Raw genomic sequence first — 22,780 nt, 5'->3', positions numbered from 1 at the left:
AGAGTTTAACTGAGCAAAGAACCAGTGGCAGTCCCTGGAACCAGGACAGGTTCAGTGAGAGTCCGGGACTGCCATGTGGCCGGATAACATTTATAGACAAAAAGGGAAGTGATGCTCAGAAAACAGAAGTGAGGTACAGAAAAAGCTGGATTTATTCCAGCATGGTGTTTGCCTCCTTTAAACAAGGTTTGAACAGTGTCCTCATGGTGAAAGCACAGAAGCCAGGGTGCCGTCAAAACTGACCCGAAAGTTAAGTATCACTCATGAGCCTGTTATTAATTATAGCATATGTTACACTCACTTTTATTTTACAAGCATGATAATGAGCTATATTTTCATTTTGTTTTTAGTTTGTTTTTTGTTTATGCATTTTTAATAAGAGAATATACACAATTATGAAATATATCACAGTATAGTTTTGGATTTATAAGCAGGAACCAGAGCTCATTTCTGTGGTACACTTTCACATAATATGCCATTGGGTGGAAGGAGGTAAGTGCCCAGGATGGTAGTGAAACTTCCTTAAAATTGATGAAGAGATATATTTCATTTTTTAAAAGCTTTAATTCAGAAATTAAAGAACTCTCTTCCTCGAGGATTTCCAAGTGCATTATTGAATACCGTATGACATACTATTATAATTTAAAAGTTAGTTGTACTTTATTCTAACATTTGACTCATGAAGACATTTGTAAATAGTGACATCTTTGATTAACTCTCGCTTGCTTGAGGAAGAGTAAATTTCATTGCAGCCATTTTGGATTTGTAAGAAACTAAAAAATGCAATGGTCCCCTGCGGAAGATAATGTTTCAACATTTTGGATTCATGGCACAATATGTTAAATTCTGATAGTTAATTTTCAGGATTGTCAATCATAAATCGTTTTCAGACACCCAAATATGATGTTAATGTGCGAGATGTGTTTACAACATCATTTTGTAAAGAAACTTGCCAGTTTTATCTGAGGAAACACTATGTTTGGAAGTTTGTGTTATATTTTTAAAGTGTAATTTAAGTCTCTCTTCACAAGGTTTTTAATGAGGCACTATTTTTTCACATGAATGATCTAGGTTTCTGTAGACGCTGCCCATGGTTACAGTCCCCGGGCCATTGACATGAGCAATGTTACGCTATCTAGAGACCTGCATGTAAGTACTATCAACTTTTAAAAATAGTCTCCAAATTTAATTTTTAAGAAGCATAACGTAATACTTTCCTGCATATATTTCACAGTGTGGTTTATTTGAATGTGGTGATCCTATAATGGATCCACGGAATTTATAGATTATATACTCTAATTTTTTAGTACTATCAAAATTGATAGCTGGGTGTGGTGGCACACACCTATAGTCCCAGCTACTTGGGAGGCTGAGGCAGGAGAATCACTTGGACCTGGGAGGCGGAGGTTGCAGTGAGCTGAGATTGCACCACTGCACTCCAGCCTGAGTGACAGAGTGAGACTCCCTCTCAAAGAAAAAAAAAAAAAAAAAAAGAAGTTGATACAACTTTTTCTAGGATGTTTCAGCCATATAACATATTTTCCTTAAAGATAGATAATAGCCATTTAAAAATCTCTATGTTAAATAGTTGTGTGTGAGAAGAAAGTAAATAGTTAATAATGCTCTGCGCAAGGGCCACTTTCTTTTAAGTTTTCCCTGAGAAATTGATTGCATTTGCAATCCTTATTGCTCCATTCATAGTCTCCTCTGTTCTTTTTTGTCACCAAGGAACCTACTTTGAAATAGCAGATTTGAAAGTAAGATAAAATTTATTGCCTTGAGACATAAAGTTAATAGGTCAATTTGGTGTTTAAATAACATATTAGCATTGTTGGTAACTGTATCGATCCAAGAGAAATAAGAATGAAAATATAAAATGTACATATTGTTAAATTGTTTTGTTTGCCATTTGTTATTGCTCCCATATGAATGTCTTAAAATGACACAGTAAACTTGAAAATCAAATGTAAAAAGAATCTTAAAGGTAATCTTAATCAAAACCCAAAAGGTCACAGAAAGATTAACTTGGCTAGTCTAAGATCTCTTACCTAGTTTGGACAGAGATTGATTTAGAAATTAGATCTTTGACTGTCCATCTAACATTCTCCACATTCAAGTTTAATAAGGTTTAGGTCATTTTTAAGGCTTTGGAAATTAAAACAAGAACTTGTAAATAATATTTTTTTCTGAAGTCCATAGCTATTTTGGTTTCATTATTGAATCAGTGTCTTCAAACATTATGAATAACAATGACCATTCTCATCTGCTGTTTAGTTACTGTGTCATATTGCAAATCCTTACAATTCACTGGGATTCAGATTCTAAAGAAGAGTGTGTGATTATCTTTTAAATGTATTGTAGCACTAATACTGTGTTAGTTCTTCCTTTAAGGCATCTAATATTACGTATTAGAAAGCAATGTTATCCTTTTTTACTTGTTGAAGTAATAAATATTTTTGTTTTAAGGCTATGGCAGAAATGATGGCTGAAAACTACCATAATATATGGGCAAAGAAAAAGAAAATGGAGTTGGAGTCCAAAGGTAATATTTTCTAAAAACGTGTATTAAAAAACAATCAGGGTTCAATCACATGAATATATAGATGAAGTAGTCTTTTTAGCACAAGAGCTTATTGTAACTTTTTAAAATTAGAATGGTTTAAATGTGCCTATAACAGATTGAAGGTGGAAATGCTGTAATTTCCTAGCGACTAGTATATATTTTCTTGTATCTCAGAATTTTGGCAGCTTTCTTTTACCTGTTTTAGCTTATAGATTTCTATACTTCTCATCCTGATATCTGATTTGTTCTATGAATGACTTAGACTTCCCTCCCTGACTCTCTTCCCCAACTTAAATATCTCCTATTTCACCCCTTTTTATTTCCTGTCTCAGCCTCTTTCATCTAGTCCAGCTATGTTACTGTCTCTTACATGCTTTTGCTTGCACTTTTCCCGGTTTTTTTATTCAAATGCTAAATGACCTAATGTTCTCTTAGGTATTTCTCAAGTCTTTTAAAATGTATTTGCATGAATATTTTCTTCAATTTAATGTATGCTACACTGATGATATCTTTCAACGTTATTTATTTGCCATTAGTCTATACACATATTGTTCATAATGTGGGGGGTGTGTGTGTGCGAGCATATGTGCTGTCGTTAATGACTTCCTATATGGTTTTCTTTCCCCCAATAGGAATATATTTTTTCAAGGTCAGGGCCACAACATTTATTTCTTTTGTAGTCCTTATTGTATAGTTACAGGTGCCAATAAATCTTCTACTTTTTGTTTATTTGACTAGGTAAAAATGTAGAAGGGGAGAAGATTTTGAAAGTGGGGATGTTTCATGGTGAAAAGTAAAACTGTGATATGGAAGGATGGTACCTGGCACCAAGCACTAGGAAACAGAGTAACACAAATTAGGGTTAGTCACAGAGAGGAAAAGAGAAGATTTCACATTTTTAAATTGCCTGTTTCAAAATGCTGCTCAAGGATAATATGCCTGTATTCTAAAACCGCCCCATAAATGTTTGTTAAATGAATGATTAATTCATTGTTTGGCTCATGGGTGCATGGGTGAATGGATGGATGGAAAATGAGTCATAGAGTTTTGTTTTGTGAAATTCTTGACAGGGCATTGCCCACATAACTGATAAACAAAATCGCTGCTTGTTACATGAGCGGATTACATGAAAAAGTATCTGTTCCTTTTTTTAAACTATGTTTCAGTCACTGTAGTAGAGTCAAAATTAAAAATAATAAGCAGCTGTTTTATTACAAGTTGATTATCCCTTATCCAAAATGTTTGGAACCAAAACTGTTTGAAAGTTGAGATTTTTTCAGATTTTTTAAATATTTGCATTAAATATATGGGTTCAGCATCCCAAATCCAAAACCCAAAATTTTAAGTGCTCCAATAAGTGTTTCCTTTGAGCATCATGTAGACACTCAAAAAGTGTCTGATTTTGGAACATTTGGATTTCAGATTTTCAGATTAGATATACACAACCTATATGCTTTTCTAAATAAGCATGATAGAAAATCATCATTATTTAAATTTCTGAGCCAGATTGATGTTTTCTTTAAGTCATACCACTAGTAGATGGCACATCCATACTTCTGCATACAACTTGTATTGGCTCAAATGTATAATCTGTAGTTGGGCAACTAACCTAGTTCAGCAGACTAAGTGGCGAGGTAGGGGAAATGAGTCCTCGCTGTCTTTAATTCTCTTACTGCACATATGGATTTCATTTTAGAAAAGGAACTTGTTTAGAACCAGAATGGCAGACCAGTGGGAAAGGGGTTGAAATATGCAATCCTGGATCCTGGCTTTTAGGCTATGGAGGTTAGCAAACCAGAGAAGTGAGTCTTGGGAATAGGAGATAGGTTACAGACTGTGGCCAGTTTCGGAGCAGAAACTACATGTGTCTTTTTTTCAAAGTTGTTTTCTCACTCGGGGACATTAATAGTGAGGAGGATCCTTATAGCCAACAGTTGTAGGCAATTGCATCCTGCCAGCTCTACTCCCACTGCCAATAAGAGTAGGTGGGAGGAATCTGTTACCACCCGATGTCTTGGTGTCTGGGTGTCTGTGTGTGTGTGTGTGTGTGTGTGTGTGAGAGAGAGAGAGAGAGAGAGAGAGAGAGAGAGAGAGAAATAGAAATGAGAAGTCAAAAACACTGAAAGAATCAGGGCCAAAGCTGCCCAGTTTTGCTTTCACCCATTCTCTTCTCTTTTATCATCCCTGCATCTGTGCAGAGAAGATGAATCTGCTTTAGGAAAATCAGGAGAAAAATGCTTCTTTTGCTTGTCTTAGTCATCTGATCTTCAGTGCTCTTTTGGAATCTTGAAAAGTCTGAGGGAAAATCAGATGCCATAAGGAGTTAATAGAAATAAAGGAGTATAAGTCCAAAAAGTATGAGTGGCACTCCCAAATTAGTGAAAAAATGTTATTTTCACACTGGCACTTCAAGTATTTTGTACCATGGTCATCTGTTGTTAAGCCACAGACAGTTCACTGGTGTCAAGTGTTTGTTCACCCTGTAGTATGAATGGGTTCATGAGTCCGTGCTAGTATGTGCGGTAATATCCTCGGAATTATTGCTCATTCATTTGCCTCTCCAAGGAGCTGGTTTCCTTCAGCACGAGATGTCTACACCCATATCATAAATGGGAAAGATGAGGGTGGAAGTGCAAGGTAAATGTCCATGGTCACACTGCTAGTTAGAGGCACAGTGAGGACGTAGATTTCAGTCACCTGGCAGGCTTTCAGATCCCTTCGCCTTCTAGTTCAGTGGAGGTCGAATAGAGTGAGAAGAGTTACCGAGTTAGTGGGTACTTTGTGTTCTTAGGATTTTTAAATTATAGACCTCTTTCTGCGTCTCCCTCTTTCTCTCCCCACCTCCCCGACAGTAACTTGTTGGTATGTGGCCCCCAAATCACTGATTACAAATTAAGTTGCCAAATTAATAGCATTCTCTAGGACTAAATGCAGTAATGGAGTTCGAACTAGGTGATGGTTGTTTAAACTAGGGTGATGGAATTCGGTGCTTGATTTTAAAAAGATTTTTGCTTTTATTTTTAACCGATACATAATTGTCTATATGACTTACAGTGTGATATTTGCATAATGTATACAACGTGTAATGTTCAAATCAGGGTAATTAGCATATCCATCACCTCAAACATTTATATTTCTTTGTGTTGGGAGCATTCAGAATCTGCTCTTGTAGCTATTTGAGAATATAGAATAAATTATTGTTAATTATAGTATCCTTATAAAATGTCCTGTTAAATTACATCTTTGATTAGGACAAAAGTCAAATTTGGTTTCTACGAAACTTAGTAACAAATTCTGTATCCTCTTGCTGTTCACGAGTGTTTGTTGTCGTTGTCTTCTAACAGCTGTATTGTGCTTGATATTGTTAATATACTGTGAAGTACCTGAATTCCTTAGCGTGGTTAGTATTTGTTAGCTCTGTAGTTCTGGACAACCGCCGTGCATATATGATAGCACAGTGTCACCTAATGGTATTAAAGTTCAGTGGGCGATTGCATGTCTGCAGATGGCACTCTCAGTCAAAGCCAGCACTGGGGAAGCAGACATTTCTTCCTTTGCTTGCTTATTTATTGTGTAGGGCAAATTCAACATTTGTCATTGTTGCAGTAGCTCCTGGCTAAACTGTATTGGAAACTGATTTCATAGGCTATATGTTGTTATAATTCAAACAATATTTATTCTCAATTATTCTTCCTGGAATTTCCTTAGCAGTTGTATTTCAGGGTAGCTCAGCCTCCCACACAATATCTATTACCATACATATTTTACGAATGTTAAATGTGAGGCATACCATGCTATTCAGTTTGCCGCTGTTTTAATAGCATTCTTTGTACCAAATCTTTACATCTGAAATTAACAGTGCATTTTAAAATATTTTTATAATTTTTGCAAAATTTTAACCAAAATTCTTACGTAATTTATAATTTTTAGAAAGGTTTTTCTGCGTATTAGGTTTTTTAAATTTACATATTTTCTAGAATTTTTAAATCTGAAAGAAAGACTACTTTAGTAAGTATTATCAGGATAAGTATATTAGAAATCTAGACTCTTGCTAAAAGGTACTTGCCCCTAGGTCTTAAAGTCAAGTATTAGACACTTAAGAGTGATCCACTTTCAATGTAGCACATCTATATGTGGTTTTGTATATTTATAAATAATGTGACTACGAAGTACTCTCTGATCTGAGAGATATAATAAAAATTCCATCTTTAAGACTTTGACTCTTCTCTCTGTGGGGCAGCAAATGAAGCATAACCCCTGAAACATGCTTTATAACTTTTCTAAATCCTGCTAAGTATGATTTAGCATTTATTTCCACTTTCCACATTCAGAATTGCTTTGAACAGAGAAGAGAATACAGCTGCTTCTCTCTCGTTGGCGAATGCAGATATTATTGTCACTCAGTGTTACAAATGCATGCATGTTCGTGTTTTAACTGCCTCTTAGAAGGCATATGCACAGCCTTTCTTTGAGTAGTTTTTCTGAATTAAATGAAACATTAAAGGCAATAGAGGCAGAAGAGTCTTATATGCTCTATGTATTATTAAAGGACATGAAAAGTTTTATAGTGTGGTCCAATGATATATCTGTGTCTCATCTCAGATTATTTTCAAATTACTATGCTGTGTTCTTGTCCTGACATACTCTTAGGAGGAGGTAACCACCCTCTGCTGGTGCCCTATGATACACTGACAGCCAAAGAGAAAGCCAAGGATAGAGAAAAAGCACAGGACATCCTCAAGTTCTTGCAGATCAATGGATATGCTGTATCCAGGTAAAAGTACACATACCCTAATTACACACTCTTTTCATGAGGGTGAATATTTAAATATCTCCATCATATTTAAAGCTGAAAATGAATTCAATGATCTGTTTACACCTTTGAGGTACTGTTTAATATGTTCAAAATACACACATCAGAAACATTTACACCCCTAGCTGTGTACCACATAAGTGAGTTCCTTTTGCTACATATATTAAATCACTATCCATCATTTAGGCAAAATCCCCAGGCAAAAAATCACACTCTGTTTTTGTAAATGCAACATTTTGTTGCACAATAAGAGAGTTACTCACTGAAGCTTTATATCATGTGCAAAATATTCTTTATAGGTTAAATCTTACTTTTTCCTTGAGCTACAATAACATTAGATAAACTTCAAAATTTATATGTATATATAAACATATATAAACATGTATGGATATATACATACACACACACACACACACACACAATTTTACCTTCTAAGAGGCTTTGTACAAATTGCTTTCCCTATTTCATTTTTGCTGTTCCAGAGGATTTAAGGACCTGGAACTGGACACGCCTTCTATTGAGAAACGATTTGCCTACAGTTTCCTCCAACAACTCATTCGCTATGTGGATGAAGCCCATCAGTATATCCTGGAGTTTGGTAGGTGCCATAGTCCCATTGCTAATAGCCCAATGTTTGTTGTTCTTAATGTTTACAACATCAGGATATAGAACAACACTGGCTGCTGAGCTATTTGTGGTGGTGTCAACCCATCTATTCATCCTACTACTAAGTAGAGTTCACCAGTCAGTGGATGAACAAGTTCTTGGGGAGTGGGTAAAGTCTGTGAAGTTTTAAAAATCTAACATCTAAGTTATTCTCCTTATAATGTTTATTGGCATTCATTTTTTTCACTTTGAAAGATACATTGGAAGGACATCAGAATTGTAAGGTAGAGTTAAATCTTACCTATGAAATTAATTGCTCTACTCATAAGAAAAACTTGCAAAACTATGGATTTTCAAAATTTCTAAACACTATAGAGGCCTTGCGTTTAGCCTTTGTAGGGAAATACATTAATACTAGAGTAACTGCAGTGCAGAATCCTTTATTATGCTCTTAGGGTACGGCGAAAGACCTCTTTCCCATCTGGCCCAGTGCTGTCTCAGAATTTTTAAAACCTCATTCATTAAGCCTTAGATTCAGCACAGATGATCAAAGCAGCCTCTGGTCACTTCTGTTGTTTTGTGACCCTCCTCGTTGTTGAATTAAAATTCAACTTGTTAACTGCTTAATGTCAGAGCACCTTCCCGCCACTGCGTAGTAATACGGTGTGAGGAACTCCGGGTTGTTCCCTTTTGAAAACAGTGTGCTCTTCTGGTGCTTATTCATTTATTTTCATTTTTGTTCTCAAGGTTTTCTCTTTATTTTTAACACTCACTCGTTTTGCGTTCAACACCTTTCCTCTTGGGCCATTCATTTTGGATCCCTTAGCTGCTGTTTGTCTTAGGGTGTAAATCTAGTTTCTGCCATAGCACCAGATGTAAGTTTGTAGAAATTAGAGCTCTGGTATTTTCTTCTTTCTGGCCTCTTGTATCCTAAATGTGATTGAAGATTTTCCAGTTGAGCATCGTTCTCATAAACAATTGACTTCTCTTTCAACCTGCCTCTACGGTTCAAATACTATATTGTTGCTCTCTTCGAGCGCATCTTTTTCATGCAAGTTTACACTACAAGCTAATTTATAATCTGTAATCTCTCTGTGATTCATACAACTAACAATTTTTAAAAATATGATTCCTGACTTATCCTAATACATAGCCAAATTGATCTGAATTAATGAAATTTAACTGGAGAACAAAAATGAGGTAGGGGTGAATTATTGAAGCTTTTACACAGAAAGCTAAATGTTGCAATTTCTGATCCACATTTGAAAGGATCCGATATGGGTAGCAACTCCAATATCCAGTCTTGTTTTTGGAGATACAAGGGACAGGAGAGAAAGAAAGAGTCGCCATTTGGAGAAAGGAACAAGAAAGTTGTTTGTTTTTTACCTTCACATTGGAGAACACAAACACCAATTTGAAGGGAAGAAGTGTGTTTAGGTATTATTCACACTTTATTCAAATGTCTGAATAAACTACCTACTACAGTTCATGTATGGGGGTGGTGAGAATCTTGCTCCAGGGTACATTCACCCACTTGACACATTTCATTCCATCCGCAGGGTAGAGGGTCTTATAAACAGAGCACGGGAGAGAAAGTAGGCTACAATGACAGAGCCCAACCAAATAACCTTTTTCACAATGCCTGATGCTATAGGTACCGTTTTTGGGTGGCTTTGCCAGGGCAAATTAGGTTCAGGAACTCTGTTAGAGGAGCAGATAGAGCTGTGATTGTCAATACCGTGTTTATTTTAATTTCCATCTTTCATTGTTATCACAAGTGAAACTGCTATATTGCCCTCTCCCTTTATCCTTCACTTTAGTGATTTTGTAGCACATCTCTAATGTAGCCATTCCTAGACCTAAGTTAATTGTGGTAGTAAAAATATGCATATGCCTTTTTCTCATTTTTATATTATACCATAGATTATATTCTCTCCACATCTTTTTCACATTTTGCACATAAGCGTTTGTTTAAATGTAGTAAAAGACATTTCCTATTTAATTCATTGAAATATGAGCAGATTTGGCTGTGTACAAAATTTTATCTTGAGATAACTTTATATGAGAAAGTCTATTATCTGAATCCAGCCATTTTGCATAATGTGCTTAAGAGAGATTCAAATGCCAAAGTGCCATGCAAATGAAATTTGCAAGTGTTAAAAAACCATAATTTTCTTTTGCTTCTTCATGGGGAGAGCATTCTGATATTGCAAAATAGTAGCCTAAGTTTCCTAAAAATTATCTTATATTTTTGTCTAAAATTTGACAAACTATTATCTCAAGTTATTATTATTATTATTATTTTGCAAAATAACTTTTTCAAGCAAAAGTCAGCTTGGCTCTTAAATATCTGGAAGCTCTGCTTACAAATTTTACTAAAACCTGATACTCAATTCTGAATTTTTTAGCTCTCCAATATGTTCTGCATGCCATCGTGGTTATTATAGTTTATTATTACCTCGTCTATTAATATATGCATGAACCTTTTCCATATGTATGAAGGAGGTAAGAAAGGCCACCTTCTAAGCTAAATGAATTAGGTTAATCAATTCTTGACCTTGGATCATTTTTTAAACCATAGGGAAAACTTGGGTGTTTTTACTTCGCTTATGAAAATTATCTTTTGACATAGGTCAAAATTTCTTTATTCTTTAACAGAATGCTAATTTGCCAACCTAATATTAAAATTGCTGTCCTCCTCCTTGTCACAGATCCTGACTTCCTGCAGTGTTTTAGTTTGTATCTTAAATTGAGAAGCTTTAACTTTCGGTCACACCAAGAGGCAATCTGTATTATTAGAGGCCAGGGTTAGTATCTAACCAATTATGTTTATTCAATTTACACCCACTGTCCCCTCCCCAGTGAGCTTCTTTTCTTAAAGGCTACTGAAAATGTGGGATTTTTACTTTATTCTATTCCATTTTCCCCTCCCTATGTCAATAAGATCTCAAAGCTACACAAATGTGTTTGTGTTTCTAACCACAACCATGGGCTGTCCTCAATAGCTTTTTAAATTTAGATTTGGGTATTTAAAAAAATCCTTTTATTTTTAATGACACTGCCAAAGCTTGCCTTTGTATTTTTGGTTGGCTTTTTCCATTCAGTGTAGTGGGATAATACATTTAGCCATGCTTTCTAACCTTTGCATTATGGATGAATATCTTGCAATGTTTCCAGTGCAGCATTTACCTAAAAACTCTTCACATCTACAGATGGTGGCAGCAGAGGCAAAGGAGAACATTTCCCTTATGAACAAGAAATCAAGTTCTTTGCAAAAGTACAGTATACAATCTATCTTGTTTTTGCTTCAATATGTTTGTTTACATCCTCTATTCATTAGATCATTGCCCTTTGCAGAACATACTTGTCTACAAATATGTATTTTACTGCACGTAAATATTCTGTGGCATGAAAATAACTGCATGAATCATCTTCCCATCATACTTGGTCAGACTTTAACTCTGCATTCCCTACCATATTCCTTCTTCAAATGACTTCATTCTATCTGAGGTTTAATTCAGTTTGCATTTTTTTTTGTTTTATCGTATGATATAGAATGAAAATATCTATTTCTTAACATGTGGATATTGTTACGATTTAAAATTTCTAGTTGAGAATTGCTTTTATAAATAGGAAAGTCTTAGTTAATTCATAAATGGGTACATTATAAGAACATTTAGTATAGAATCTTTATTGTGGGACCTTTTCCTACTCATTTTACAGAAGATCAGAGAGGATAGATTGTTTATAAACAAAGGACATCCCACTGTTATTATTTATTTCGTTTCATAAGGATTTATCAGGGATTTGCTCTATCACCGGAAAAATCATCACTTTTTTCAGTCAAAAAGGGATGGACATGAAAAGTTGTAAAGGCTCCAAATGATTTAATTCATTTACTCAGTATTTACTGTGTGTCTAGTCTGGGTCAGGCATTAGGGTATGGCCCAGGGATTGCCATGAATATACAATGCCCCTGGGTAAGCTTTCCTGTTTGGGACACCTTGCTGTGAGCCTGAAGACCTAATACTGCTGTCTGTTTCCTCTCAAAGTACTTGCATTCAGTGATTACAGATAATTTGCTATAAATACAACTTTTGTGGACTCTAAAATAGCATGCTTTTTGATTGATGAATATTGACTTGTAGTATGTTTTCAAAATTGTGTTCTTTACTGTAAAACACATTTCCATTGTCTTTTCTTCCCATTTAATATAGCACTCAGAGTCTGTTCCAATCATTTGAAGATCCAAAGTTTGTCCTGGGGTGCACACAGTTAGCGATTCCTCAATTGATAGATCCATATGTGTATCTCCGGTCTCTGTGAGATTGTAATCTTACTTGATAGCCAATTATCAGAATACTATATTCATGGCCTCTAATTATCCCTTTAAAATACATTCTTGTGTTGCCCATCTACTCAGCACCCCTAGTGATTCTGTTTACAGATGCTTAATGTGGCTTAATTTCTACTAAGTCTATAATTCATTCATTTACCATATTGAGTGCCTACTATGTGCCAGTCACTAAATTCAGACAATATCCCGACTGTCAAGGAAGAACAATAAAAACTGGTGATGTCCCTGTTATATATAACTGTGCTCTACCGCATGGTAGGAAAAAGAAGTATATTTAGATAGACTTGAGTTTGCATACTGGTAGTGCCAATCTTGTTCTTGCCATGGGCCTGTCACAGTCCTTAGTACTAGGGATTCAGTGGCAAACAGAAGAGACCAGTTAATAGTTCTGGACCCAACCCCAGGAAAGGGGTATAATGGAAAACAAACCCAGAAATGTTTATTGTTTTTGCATAACTCATAGGCTCCTGGAAAGAGAGACTTTAATCCAAAGTCCCACAAGTACAATGTAAAATTGCAAATGATGTTGTCAGAACTCAGAATGTGGGACTTTATCTAGTTGAGATCAGCTAAGACTTACCTAGCAAAGCACCACTGAGTTGAGATCTACAGGAGGACCAGGGTGAGTAGGATGTGGAGTGCAGAAGAGCATGCCGGACAGAGGGATTGGTGTGTACAAGGCCAGGTGATGCGAGTGGACAGAGTGAGGAGGAGGAATGGGCCCAAGGCCAGCAGGACGAAACGTGCATAGAAATGGAAAGTGCACTTTGAGAAAGGCCAGGTTAAAAGAACATTGTGTAGGCAAGTAAGTAGTAATGTGACCTTCAGTAAGTCACACATTTCTATCTCTCCATTTAATACCCATAAGGCAGGGATGATGGCATCTACCCTACAGAAGAGTTGCTATCATCAGCTGCAATGTTCACACATAGTAGAGACTCAACATATGGTAGCTATGGATTATTTTGGGGTCTGTTGGGCACTGAACTATATTATATGAAAACATTGAGAATATTTCCTTTTGAGAAAATATTAAGAATAATTCCAAACTGTTGCAAGTTTGCTCTGTTCCCCATAGTCACATCCTGCCACACTCTGCTTTCCCCACTATGGACTCGAGGCGGTAGAGTGAGATTTAAGAGGGGCATACTATGACCTGCCTGGCATGGACATAAGGAGACCTGATGCATGTGAACAGAACTCTGACTGCTCCAAAGCCTCAGCTCTCATTCATCCCCTGAAAGATTCCACTACGTAGATCTGTCTTCTTTTCCTTTCTTTCAGGTCGTTCTTCCTTTAATTGATCAGTATTTCAAAAACCATCGTTTATACTTCTTATCTGCAGCAAGCAGACCTCTCTGCTCTGGAGGACATGCTTCCAACAAAGAGAAAGAAATGGTGACTAGGTAAACAGCTATAAAAATAATCACTGTTGTATGACTTAGGTGTATATGCATTTGCAAAGAGAACCTGAGGACCTTGACGTGGGACTATATGGAGAGTATCCGCCCATTTCCCTGGTCCATGTCTTCATGGAAGCAAACAGATGAAAACAGTTTTTACGAGTTAAGATATGTGTTCTAGATGTTGAATTTCTTTATATTTTGCTGCTAAGTGTAATGCTGGATAGAAGGATAAAATATCACTCATTTCAGAATCTACATGTAGAGGCTGGACATGCATCACCATATTAGTATTTGTGATAAATGGTGCTTTTGACATTAGTTTCTTTAACATTTCCACAAATCTGATATTTTTGCCAGCCTTTATTGTTCAGAAAAAAGTCCCAAATATACATATTTAATTTAAAAATAATGACCAATGTTGGAAGAAAAATGAAGTAAAGATACCTACAAAATTTCTGAAGGTTTCCCCTCTTAGCAATGCTTTCTCATTTCTGTTTAAACCAAAGGGTTCTTTATGGACTCAGTTGTGATTCGGCTGGGGAGATCAGGTCCTTTCACTCAAACTTCTGCTAGAATTTAATGTACACGAGAGTCAATTACGGAGCAAGTTTACTTCTGTAATATTACATTGCCCAAAAGCCATACCAAGTTTTTAGATTGTATCGGAACAAAATTTCTATAAAAGTGAATACACGGCATGAAGCAGAACACTGGAGAAAATACAGGCTTTCCTCGGACTTGACGTTAATGCTATGCTGAAAGGCAGTACGGTCTCCACCTATTAGACAGAGTGAGATGAGATTGCATACAGCCTTCGTGAGAGGGTGGAGAACTGAAAAGATTCCTGCACTGCATAACACTGGGGAATGCAGCTGGAGTGGAATTTTCAGTTCATCTCTTTCACTTACTGTCTATTTTACCAAATAGTAAGTGGCCAGTCATGCGATACGGGATTGCAACAGTATAAAACATGTCCTCAAACTTCTTCAAATGAATTTTCCTATAAAATTGATTATAGTTAAAATAACAGCAGGACTCCATCCCAGCGGCATGCTTTGTTTCCACAAATTGCTGCCACATGGAGAGAGGCCATGCAGTTACTTTCCATGACGTGAATTTCCCCCGCTTCCGACTTGAACATGGCCTTCCTTCCCACCTTCACTGGGAGGGAGAGCAGCTCCTCCCTCGTCATTTCATAAGCACACACATCCACTACTCTGAGCCAGGATCCCCCTGTGGATTGTGAGTGCACGCAAGTAGCTAGAATATCCCAAGGCACCAAGTTACCCTTAAACATCATGAAATTGAGGACACGTTGAAGTCTCCTACTCCTCTCTGGGTCTGTTAGCCTTTTTTAATAGGAACTTTGTTCTCCAAGGGTGTTGTTAATCTAGATATCACTCAGTTATATAAAGATAAAATAAAATCAGAGAAAATAGAGACAAATTCAAATAAATCGATGCAAATTCTGCTATTTTCCTCCTCTCCTGTCTTGTGTTTTATTATCTCCGTTCAGTTTCAGCCTTACCCTTAGAACTATTCACTGAGCCCATACTATGCATATATAGAAGCATCCAATTGTGTGTTTTCGATATATATGATTTGTATTTGCTAATTATACCTCTATAAAGCTGGAAAAATTTCATGGAACTATACACCAAAAAAGAAAATTGGCCCATTTTCCTTGGGCAATTCTGTATCCCTCATAGAATAAATCAGAGGTACATCGCTATTTTGTGCTAGCCTCAGTTGATGTCCCTTTGGGGCTCTAGACTGACCCTAGACTACCCCTCTCTCTAATGACACTGCACCAGAATGTTTTTAATTATAGTCATGTACCACATAACAACGTTTCAATTAATTTTGGACCGCATATATGATAGTGGCCCCGTAAGATTATAATACTATATTTCTACTAATTTTTTTAGATATGTTTAGAAACACAAATACCATTTTGTTACAGTTGCCTACAGTATTCAGTACAGTCACATGCTGCACAGGTAACCTCGGAGCTATAGGCTATACCATTTAGGTTTGTGTAAGTACATTCCATGATGTACTTATGTTATGGGAATAACAATGAAATTGCCTAATGATGTATTTCTCAGACTGAATCGCCATCATTAAACGATGCATGACTGTATTTCATCGTCAGTTTTACTTCTACTAATAGAAAAAGGGTTGGTAAATTTTGCTTATCCCATTGGTATTTCCCAAAAAAAGGAGCATATGCCATTTAAAATTCCAACACATAGAAAATGAGGTGCATAATAAAAGTAACTTATGTTATTACAGTACGTTAGTGCCAAACATAGCTAGAATTTAACCTCAGAGAGAAAGAAAATCATAGAGGAAAATATGAATAAGGAAGTGATAAATGATGGCTCATGTCTGTACAAAATGCTGTGCAGTCATTAACATGATGGAAATGAGTGTCTAACACTTTTGGAAAATGATCATGATAAAGTATAAAATATATGCTCAAATAGTATTAACCCAACTTTTAAAGAGGACTTAATTTGTTTGTATAGAAAAATATTGGTAGGGTATAAACTTAATAGGTAGAAAACTGGCCCTGCCATTATGAATAAATAAGCATATCTTCATTCGCATGATAAACACTATGATAATGGTTTTAAGTGTTTAACAAATGTGAGTAGCAATAGTTGTGTGGGTTTGAGTTAACTTTTCCACAATTAAAACCAATGTTTCATGAGATGTTCAGATACTTCCTGGCACAAGAAATTATTATATACTGAGCACTTACTGTATGTAAGGTCAGTACTGTCATGTCTGGAGTATACTTTGCAGTAGCTAAATACATGAATATGAGCATAGCCCTAGTAAGAGAAAGCCAGGCAGTGCGATGGGATTCAAAGTAAAGCAAGACCACCTTGGATGGATATAGAGGGGTGAGAGATTTATGGAAATCAAGCCAGTCAAAGTTGATCTTGGACCATTTGTAGGTCAGAGATTAAGGAAGGAAAATATTTGCTAAATGTAGATAACTACATAAATAAAATGTAGAAGCTGGTAATTTAGGGGAAAGCTAGGTTATATAGATGGTAACGGATATTAACTGTCAGAATCAGGAATCTTCTTTTAAAAATTATATCACAATTTTTTTAACCTAATTAATTAACACTAAGAAGCTGTTAAAGCTTTTTAAGTGAGAGAATGATCAGAGCTTCCCTCTGGGAAGTACAATCTGGCAGCAAAAGTATAATTGATGAGAGTGGGAGAGTTGGGAGGCCATGGCAGGCACTTGGAGGCCTAGACAGTAACCCAGGCTATAGTGTTGGAAGTGCTGCCTCAAATAGGTGGTGCTGCCCGCCTATCCATTTAGCAGATGTGTCTTTTTCTTCTTGTTCTTTTTTGAGATAGAATCTCACTCTGTCCCCCAGGCTGGAGTCCAGTGGCACAATCTTGGCTCACTGCAACCTCCGCCTCCCAGGTTCAAGCAATTCTCCTGCCTCAGCCTCCTGAGTAGCTGGGATTACAGGCACCTGCAACCATGCACGGTTTTTTTGTTTTGTTTTGTTTTTTTTGTATTTTTAGTAAAGATACGGTTTCACCATGTTGGCCAGGCTGGTCGTGAACTCCTGGCCTCAGGTGATCTGCCCACCTTGGCCTCCCAAAGTGCTGGGATTACAAACATGAGCCACTGCGCCTGGCCTCATTCAGCAGATATCTCTGAATGCCAGCTATGTGCGGCATGCTGTCTGAGGCCTGAAGCTATATACACACAATAAGACAGTTCCTAACTTTAATAAATTTAGAAGTACAGCTGAGTAGGCACATACATACAGAGCTAACTCTACAAGAAGCTGTGATGAGTGTCAGTGGAAACATCTACAGAGTGCTGGGAATATAGAAGGGATGTAAACAGGAGCTGGCGTGAGAAACCGGGAGGAGAGAAAGTCAACATGACTTGGTGATGAGTAAAATGGCAAGTAGAAAGAGGTCCAACTTGGTGCTGAAATTTCAACTCTGGGTAGTTGGAATATTGTTAGTATCATGAACAGAAACAACATATTTCAGAAAAAGAACAGTTTCTAAGAAGAGGTTACATTTGGTCAGGTATTTATCAGAGTAGAAGGTACCCGCAGGTCATTCAACTGGAGAAATCCAGCAGATTGGAAATATTAGCATGTGGGGTTAATTGAGAGGTTAGAGCAAGAAATGACATATTTGGGGATTATCCAAACATATATGTATAATGCTTGAAGCTCTGAAAGTAGATAAAACTGAAGGAGAGTAGAGAAACAGACAAAAGGTTTTGAATACCAATGTTTGGAGAATTATTACATTTACAGGGTTTTCAGAAATAGGTCTTTGAAGAACATCAAGAATGATTAATTAGAAAGCAAAAAAAAAAATACTATAAATAAAATCCAAGGAGGGTAAGAGTTTCAAGATTTAAGTAATAAACAATGCCAAGTACTGTTGACAGAACTCCAGAAAACAAAGGGTTACTATCTTTGCTGATTAGGGGCATTGGTGAGCTGCAAAGGAGTGTTTTGGTACAAGACAATGAGTAAATGCTGAAGAAGTGGATGTCTTATAAATTCTGGAGAATGTTGGTAATGAGGGGAAGCAGAGAAAGGGGACAACAGTATGATAGAAAATATTTTTTAGAGAAAGTATAGGCAAAGCTTATAATAATTAATCCTTATAGTTTCTATGAATACCATGCCCTAAAAGTGGATTGCGCAGGAAGGGAAAGAGTTCTGATGTGCCCTCTTTGAGGACCTTGTCTTCTGTATCTGTATTTCTCTCTGGTGGCACATGTGGTGAGGAATCAGCAGAGATCGTCAAGTCATTTTTCTCTGACAGATGTTCAGGCATTCCATATAATTTGATAAATGAAACATAGAGCAGTCTGCCATGATAGCAAAACATCCTAGGTTTGGATTAATTGGGTGAAACCTAATCCTAGCATTATAAATTCTGGATCATCAAGAATATCTCAGAATATTTCACTCTGGATACTAGAGAGGAATAGGCAAAATACATGACTTAAAATAGATCTGAATACAGGGATCCAAAGAATATTCTAAACTGAATTATTCTCTTTAGAAAAAGGCAGACCCTGGCTGAGTTAGCACGCACAGCTGTCAGCCGTAAAGCTCAGTAGAAACAGTCTCTTATATACCGTTCCAAACTGAATTATTCGCTTTAGAAAAAAAGACCCTCGCTGAGTTAGCATGCACAGCTGTCAGTCATAAAGCTCAGTAGATAAGGGCACGTGGACAAAGTTTCTCCTGTTTTATTGTCTTAAAATTATAGCACAAAGATAAATCATGCAGGTCAAGGGCCTCAGGTCTAATCTCATGTCTAGTAGCCGCTTGAATAGATCATTGTTTTAAAAATGTTTTGTTCTGATAAGAAATTCCCCAAAACCTCAGATTCACTCAGACATTTGTAGGTGAACATTTTCTTGGAAAAGCTGCAAAATAGCCTACATAATTTTCACCAATACACGAATCCACATTGCTACAGAAGTGAGGGGTGATGGCCAAAACTTACTGTAAAAGAGGTCAACCTCACAAATGTTACCTTCTCTGCTTCCCTCTCTTCCCATCCTGCCACTGATCAGCCACTTTCATGGTATTCCATGGCTGGTCTCTATCCCTAGTCCTGGGGAGCTGTACATTTGATCACAGCTGTTAATGCCGAGTTTTGCAAGAGAACATGGTCAGGGAGGACTTAGCTGTTCTCATTATTGGGAAAAATCAAGCTGAGTGTGGGTGGTACTCTACAAATGGATCTTCAAGGTTAGATATTTTTGCGTAGGTGCTGGCTGGGTAGAGCCTGTGCAATCTGAGAGCTGAGAAGAGTGTGAGTAGATGTGAAAATAATGTCACTTGTATTGGTAGAGATTTGCAAATGGCCCCTGAGAGCATCTGGGTATGGACCTCTTGCAGCCTAGGTTGGGAGCCGTACAGGAGGGCTGGATGTCAGAATGCTGACATCCTTATTTTATTGAGTTTATTTAGTTTTATTTAGTTGAATGAGTTTATTCTAAAAATAAACTGAGCTGAGTTTTGAGGGATGAGTAGATAGGAGTATAGCATGGAAATGAGTGAAGGGTATTTCTCAAAATAAGGACCTGTGAGGATCCCACCCAGCTGAGGCTCAGTGAAAAGAAAGGACAAATAGCAGGGATCTCCCAGGTTCAAGGGTCTGATCTGAGAGTGGATACCAGCATTGTCAGGCTGAATGCTGAATATGGGCAGCCATTATTTGGACTGGCTCATTGCTAATTGCCATGAAGGACTCAAAGACACAGGAACCTTCTCTGGAGCAGATAAGAAATATACTGAACTTGTTGGTATCCAGAGTCTTTAAGTTATCACATCTGTAATGCTTTCCTCTGAGTGATTATCAGTTGCTCAAATTCGGTTCCTACTTTACTGTATTCAAATTCACTGGATGCTTATGTAAGGAGTGTGATCAAGGTTGGGGAAGAAGGAGATTTCAAATAATGAAACATATTAAAACTTAAAATAACATTGTATGCCCAAAGCACCATACTTCTGTTGTAAAATAATGTAAAAAAAAATATATATGTATATATACATATTTTTTAAATCCAGAGTTTCAGTGGTACATCTGGGCAGATAAAACCAAATTTTTTCCTTGTGGTTTTTCAGTAGTTATATCCTTATGGGGTTCATATAGATTGCTTTTATATTAATTAGCTTTGCTTTCAATTTTTTTTGGTTTCTTATAATATGTGCTTTTTTAACCATGTTTGTTAAAGATATGCACTCAAAGACTCTTTCTTTAATACCTTTACTCCACATTCTGCTCAGAGAATTGATTCTTTCTGCGTGACATCATGTTGCTTTTTTCCGGCTCATATATCAGCTGTTTTTTTTTTTTTCTTTCTTCTTCTTCCTTTTTTTTTTTTTTTTTTAATTTCCCCCTGTCTTTTCTACCTTCCCTTCCCCCTTCCCTTTTCTCTTTTGTTTTTCTTTTGTCTTCAGCCTATTCTGCAAACTTGGAGTTCTTGTCAGGCATAGGATTTCACTATTTGGTAAGGAGACCCTTGAAAAAATACAAGCATGGCCATCACTTGGTTTTCTTTGCCGTTTTTGCACTGTGTTGTGTGCTGCTATGTTGCATGGATGCATGTTTGCATGGCTGCATGCATGGTCGTTGCAGGCCAAGATAAGGTCCTCGAGGTTGTTCATGAATAGCATCATGTATGGTGAAATTGAGGACTCTTATCTTTTTTACACTAGTCCAAAGCATAACTGAAAATAAAAAGGCTATTATTAAAGAGCAAATGAATGGAAATGGCAGGCTGTGCCATATTTTATCTCAGGGGTAAAAACAAAACAAAGCCAGGCCCTTGGATTTGTGTTTGGTTACCTCTGATAGATTAACTAATGAGCTGTTATAAATCAGAATTTTAAACTGCACTTATGTTTTTTAATGCTCTTGACTACAGATTTGCATGTCTTCTGCATTCCAAACATTGGAACGTCATAGTCAAGACACTGAAGCCAAGGAGCTTCGGAGCTTCCCTTGGCAAGAGTGGCTTTTCTAGCACCACTCACTCCAGAGTCAGTTTCTGTTTGTTTCTGAGAATTCACCTAGCTGGAGTCCATGTTCCAGAGCACCTGCTTCCGGACAGCCATGCAGGGTGGGCACTCACTTTCCGCAGATTTTCCCTGCCGTGGGGCTTTAGAATCTCTAGTGGCTGGTGGAATTTGTGTTTCACACTTTCCTGCATCTGATTTTATAAACTGCCAAAGAAAATGTGAGCCCTTTGCTCTCTAGGTTTTGAGACAGTGTTGGGGTGATTTTAGTAATGAAACATTGAATGTATCGCTAGAGGTATTATAAGTTCAATTCTCTTTACAGGAAAAGCTAAGGATTAAAAAAATTAAGTCATTTCTACAAAGTCACAGTTGAACTGAGGAATGGGTGTGTATATATATGTGTGTGTGTGTGTATATATATACATATATACACATATGCACAAATAAGTTCTTCACATTACATTTTTTGAGAAATAATAGTTTCTGGATATAGTAGGTTATTGCTATATTTGGTTTCTAGTATTATATCCAATATTTGATGCTCTTAAATATAGTAGTGAAAATTTATATTTCATTAAAATTGCCTGAGTTTTTAACATTAATATTTCAGTTATTTAAAAATCAGTGGGGCAGTTATCTTTAGAATAATTTCTAGTTCACTGACTTTTGTTTCACTTCTCTTCAACAGAGAAAAATTTTCATGGGCTTATTCAGGCAGGATTTTCATATACTCTTTAACCTTCTCAGAATAACAGTGGATTCAAATATTCTCCATTTGTCTGCAGCAAGTACTAGCTAATTATACGTATCAGCTGCCCTTTTGCAGTCTTATTAATGAGCCTAATAATATTTTCTTTGGTGCTGTTTCTAACTTCCTGCTTATTGTTTAGTCTTCTTTTCCTGTTATACCTCACTATAATTTCCTTTAAAAAATTTTTTTTGAGGTATTCCATACATGAAGTACAAAATCCTAAGAACATCTTGGCGAGGTGTGGTGGCTTATGCTTGTATCCCAGCACTTTGGGATGTTGTGGTGAGAGAATCACTTGAGGACAGGAGTTCAAGACCAGCTGGGGCAACATAGTAAGACCTTCCCTCTACAAAAAGGAAAAAAAAAATTAATTAGCCAGGTGCAGTGGCACACGCCTATAGTCTTGGCTACACAGGACACTGACATGGAAGGATCACTGAGTCCAGGAATTTGAGGCAGCAGTGAGTTATGATCATACCATTGTACTCTATTCTAGGAAACAGAGCAAAACCGTGTCTCTAATACAAGCAAATAAAAAGAACAACTTGATGAAAATGTATATGCATATACAACCGTTTCATCATGGTTCAGGCCAAGACATGGGACATTTCCAACATGCCCAGGAGCCTCCCTTGTGCCATTTTTCAAATTATAACCATCTCCAAAGGAACTCTCTGTAGACTCTGTTCTATGGATTCGTTTCAGCTGTTCTTGAAATTCCATTTTTGTTA

At 36.8% G+C, this 22,780-nt stretch overlaps 1 protein-coding gene across 7 annotated transcripts in view; it reads left to right on the top strand.

The window, feature by feature from the left end:
* Nucleotides 1-22,780, top strand: part of RYR2 (ryanodine receptor 2) — a 794,036-nt gene that overhangs the window by 624,150 nt on the left and 147,106 nt on the right. For all 7 annotated transcript variants that reach the window (XM_077998277.1, XM_077998259.1, XM_077998275.1 and 4 more), the window contains 7 exons: nucleotides 1,072-1,149; nucleotides 2,467-2,542; nucleotides 7,214-7,337; nucleotides 7,859-7,974; nucleotides 11,195-11,259; nucleotides 13,624-13,745; nucleotides 20,738-20,787. In XM_077998277.1, coding sequence (XP_077854403.1) covers nucleotides 1,072-1,149; nucleotides 2,467-2,542; nucleotides 7,214-7,337; nucleotides 7,859-7,974; nucleotides 11,195-11,259; nucleotides 13,624-13,745; nucleotides 20,738-20,787 — 631 coding nt within the window. The remainder of the gene's footprint in view (nucleotides 1-1,071; nucleotides 1,150-2,466; nucleotides 2,543-7,213; nucleotides 7,338-7,858; nucleotides 7,975-11,194; nucleotides 11,260-13,623; nucleotides 13,746-20,737; nucleotides 20,788-22,780) is intronic.

The sequence above is a fragment of the Macaca mulatta genome, chromosome 1 (genome assembly GCF_049350105.2).
Source record: "Macaca mulatta isolate MMU2019108-1 chromosome 1, T2T-MMU8v2.0, whole genome shotgun sequence".
In the NCBI taxonomy this organism is placed as follows: domain Eukaryota; kingdom Metazoa; phylum Chordata; class Mammalia; order Primates; family Cercopithecidae; genus Macaca; species Macaca mulatta.
This window is presented reverse-complemented; position numbering and strand designations above follow the sequence as displayed.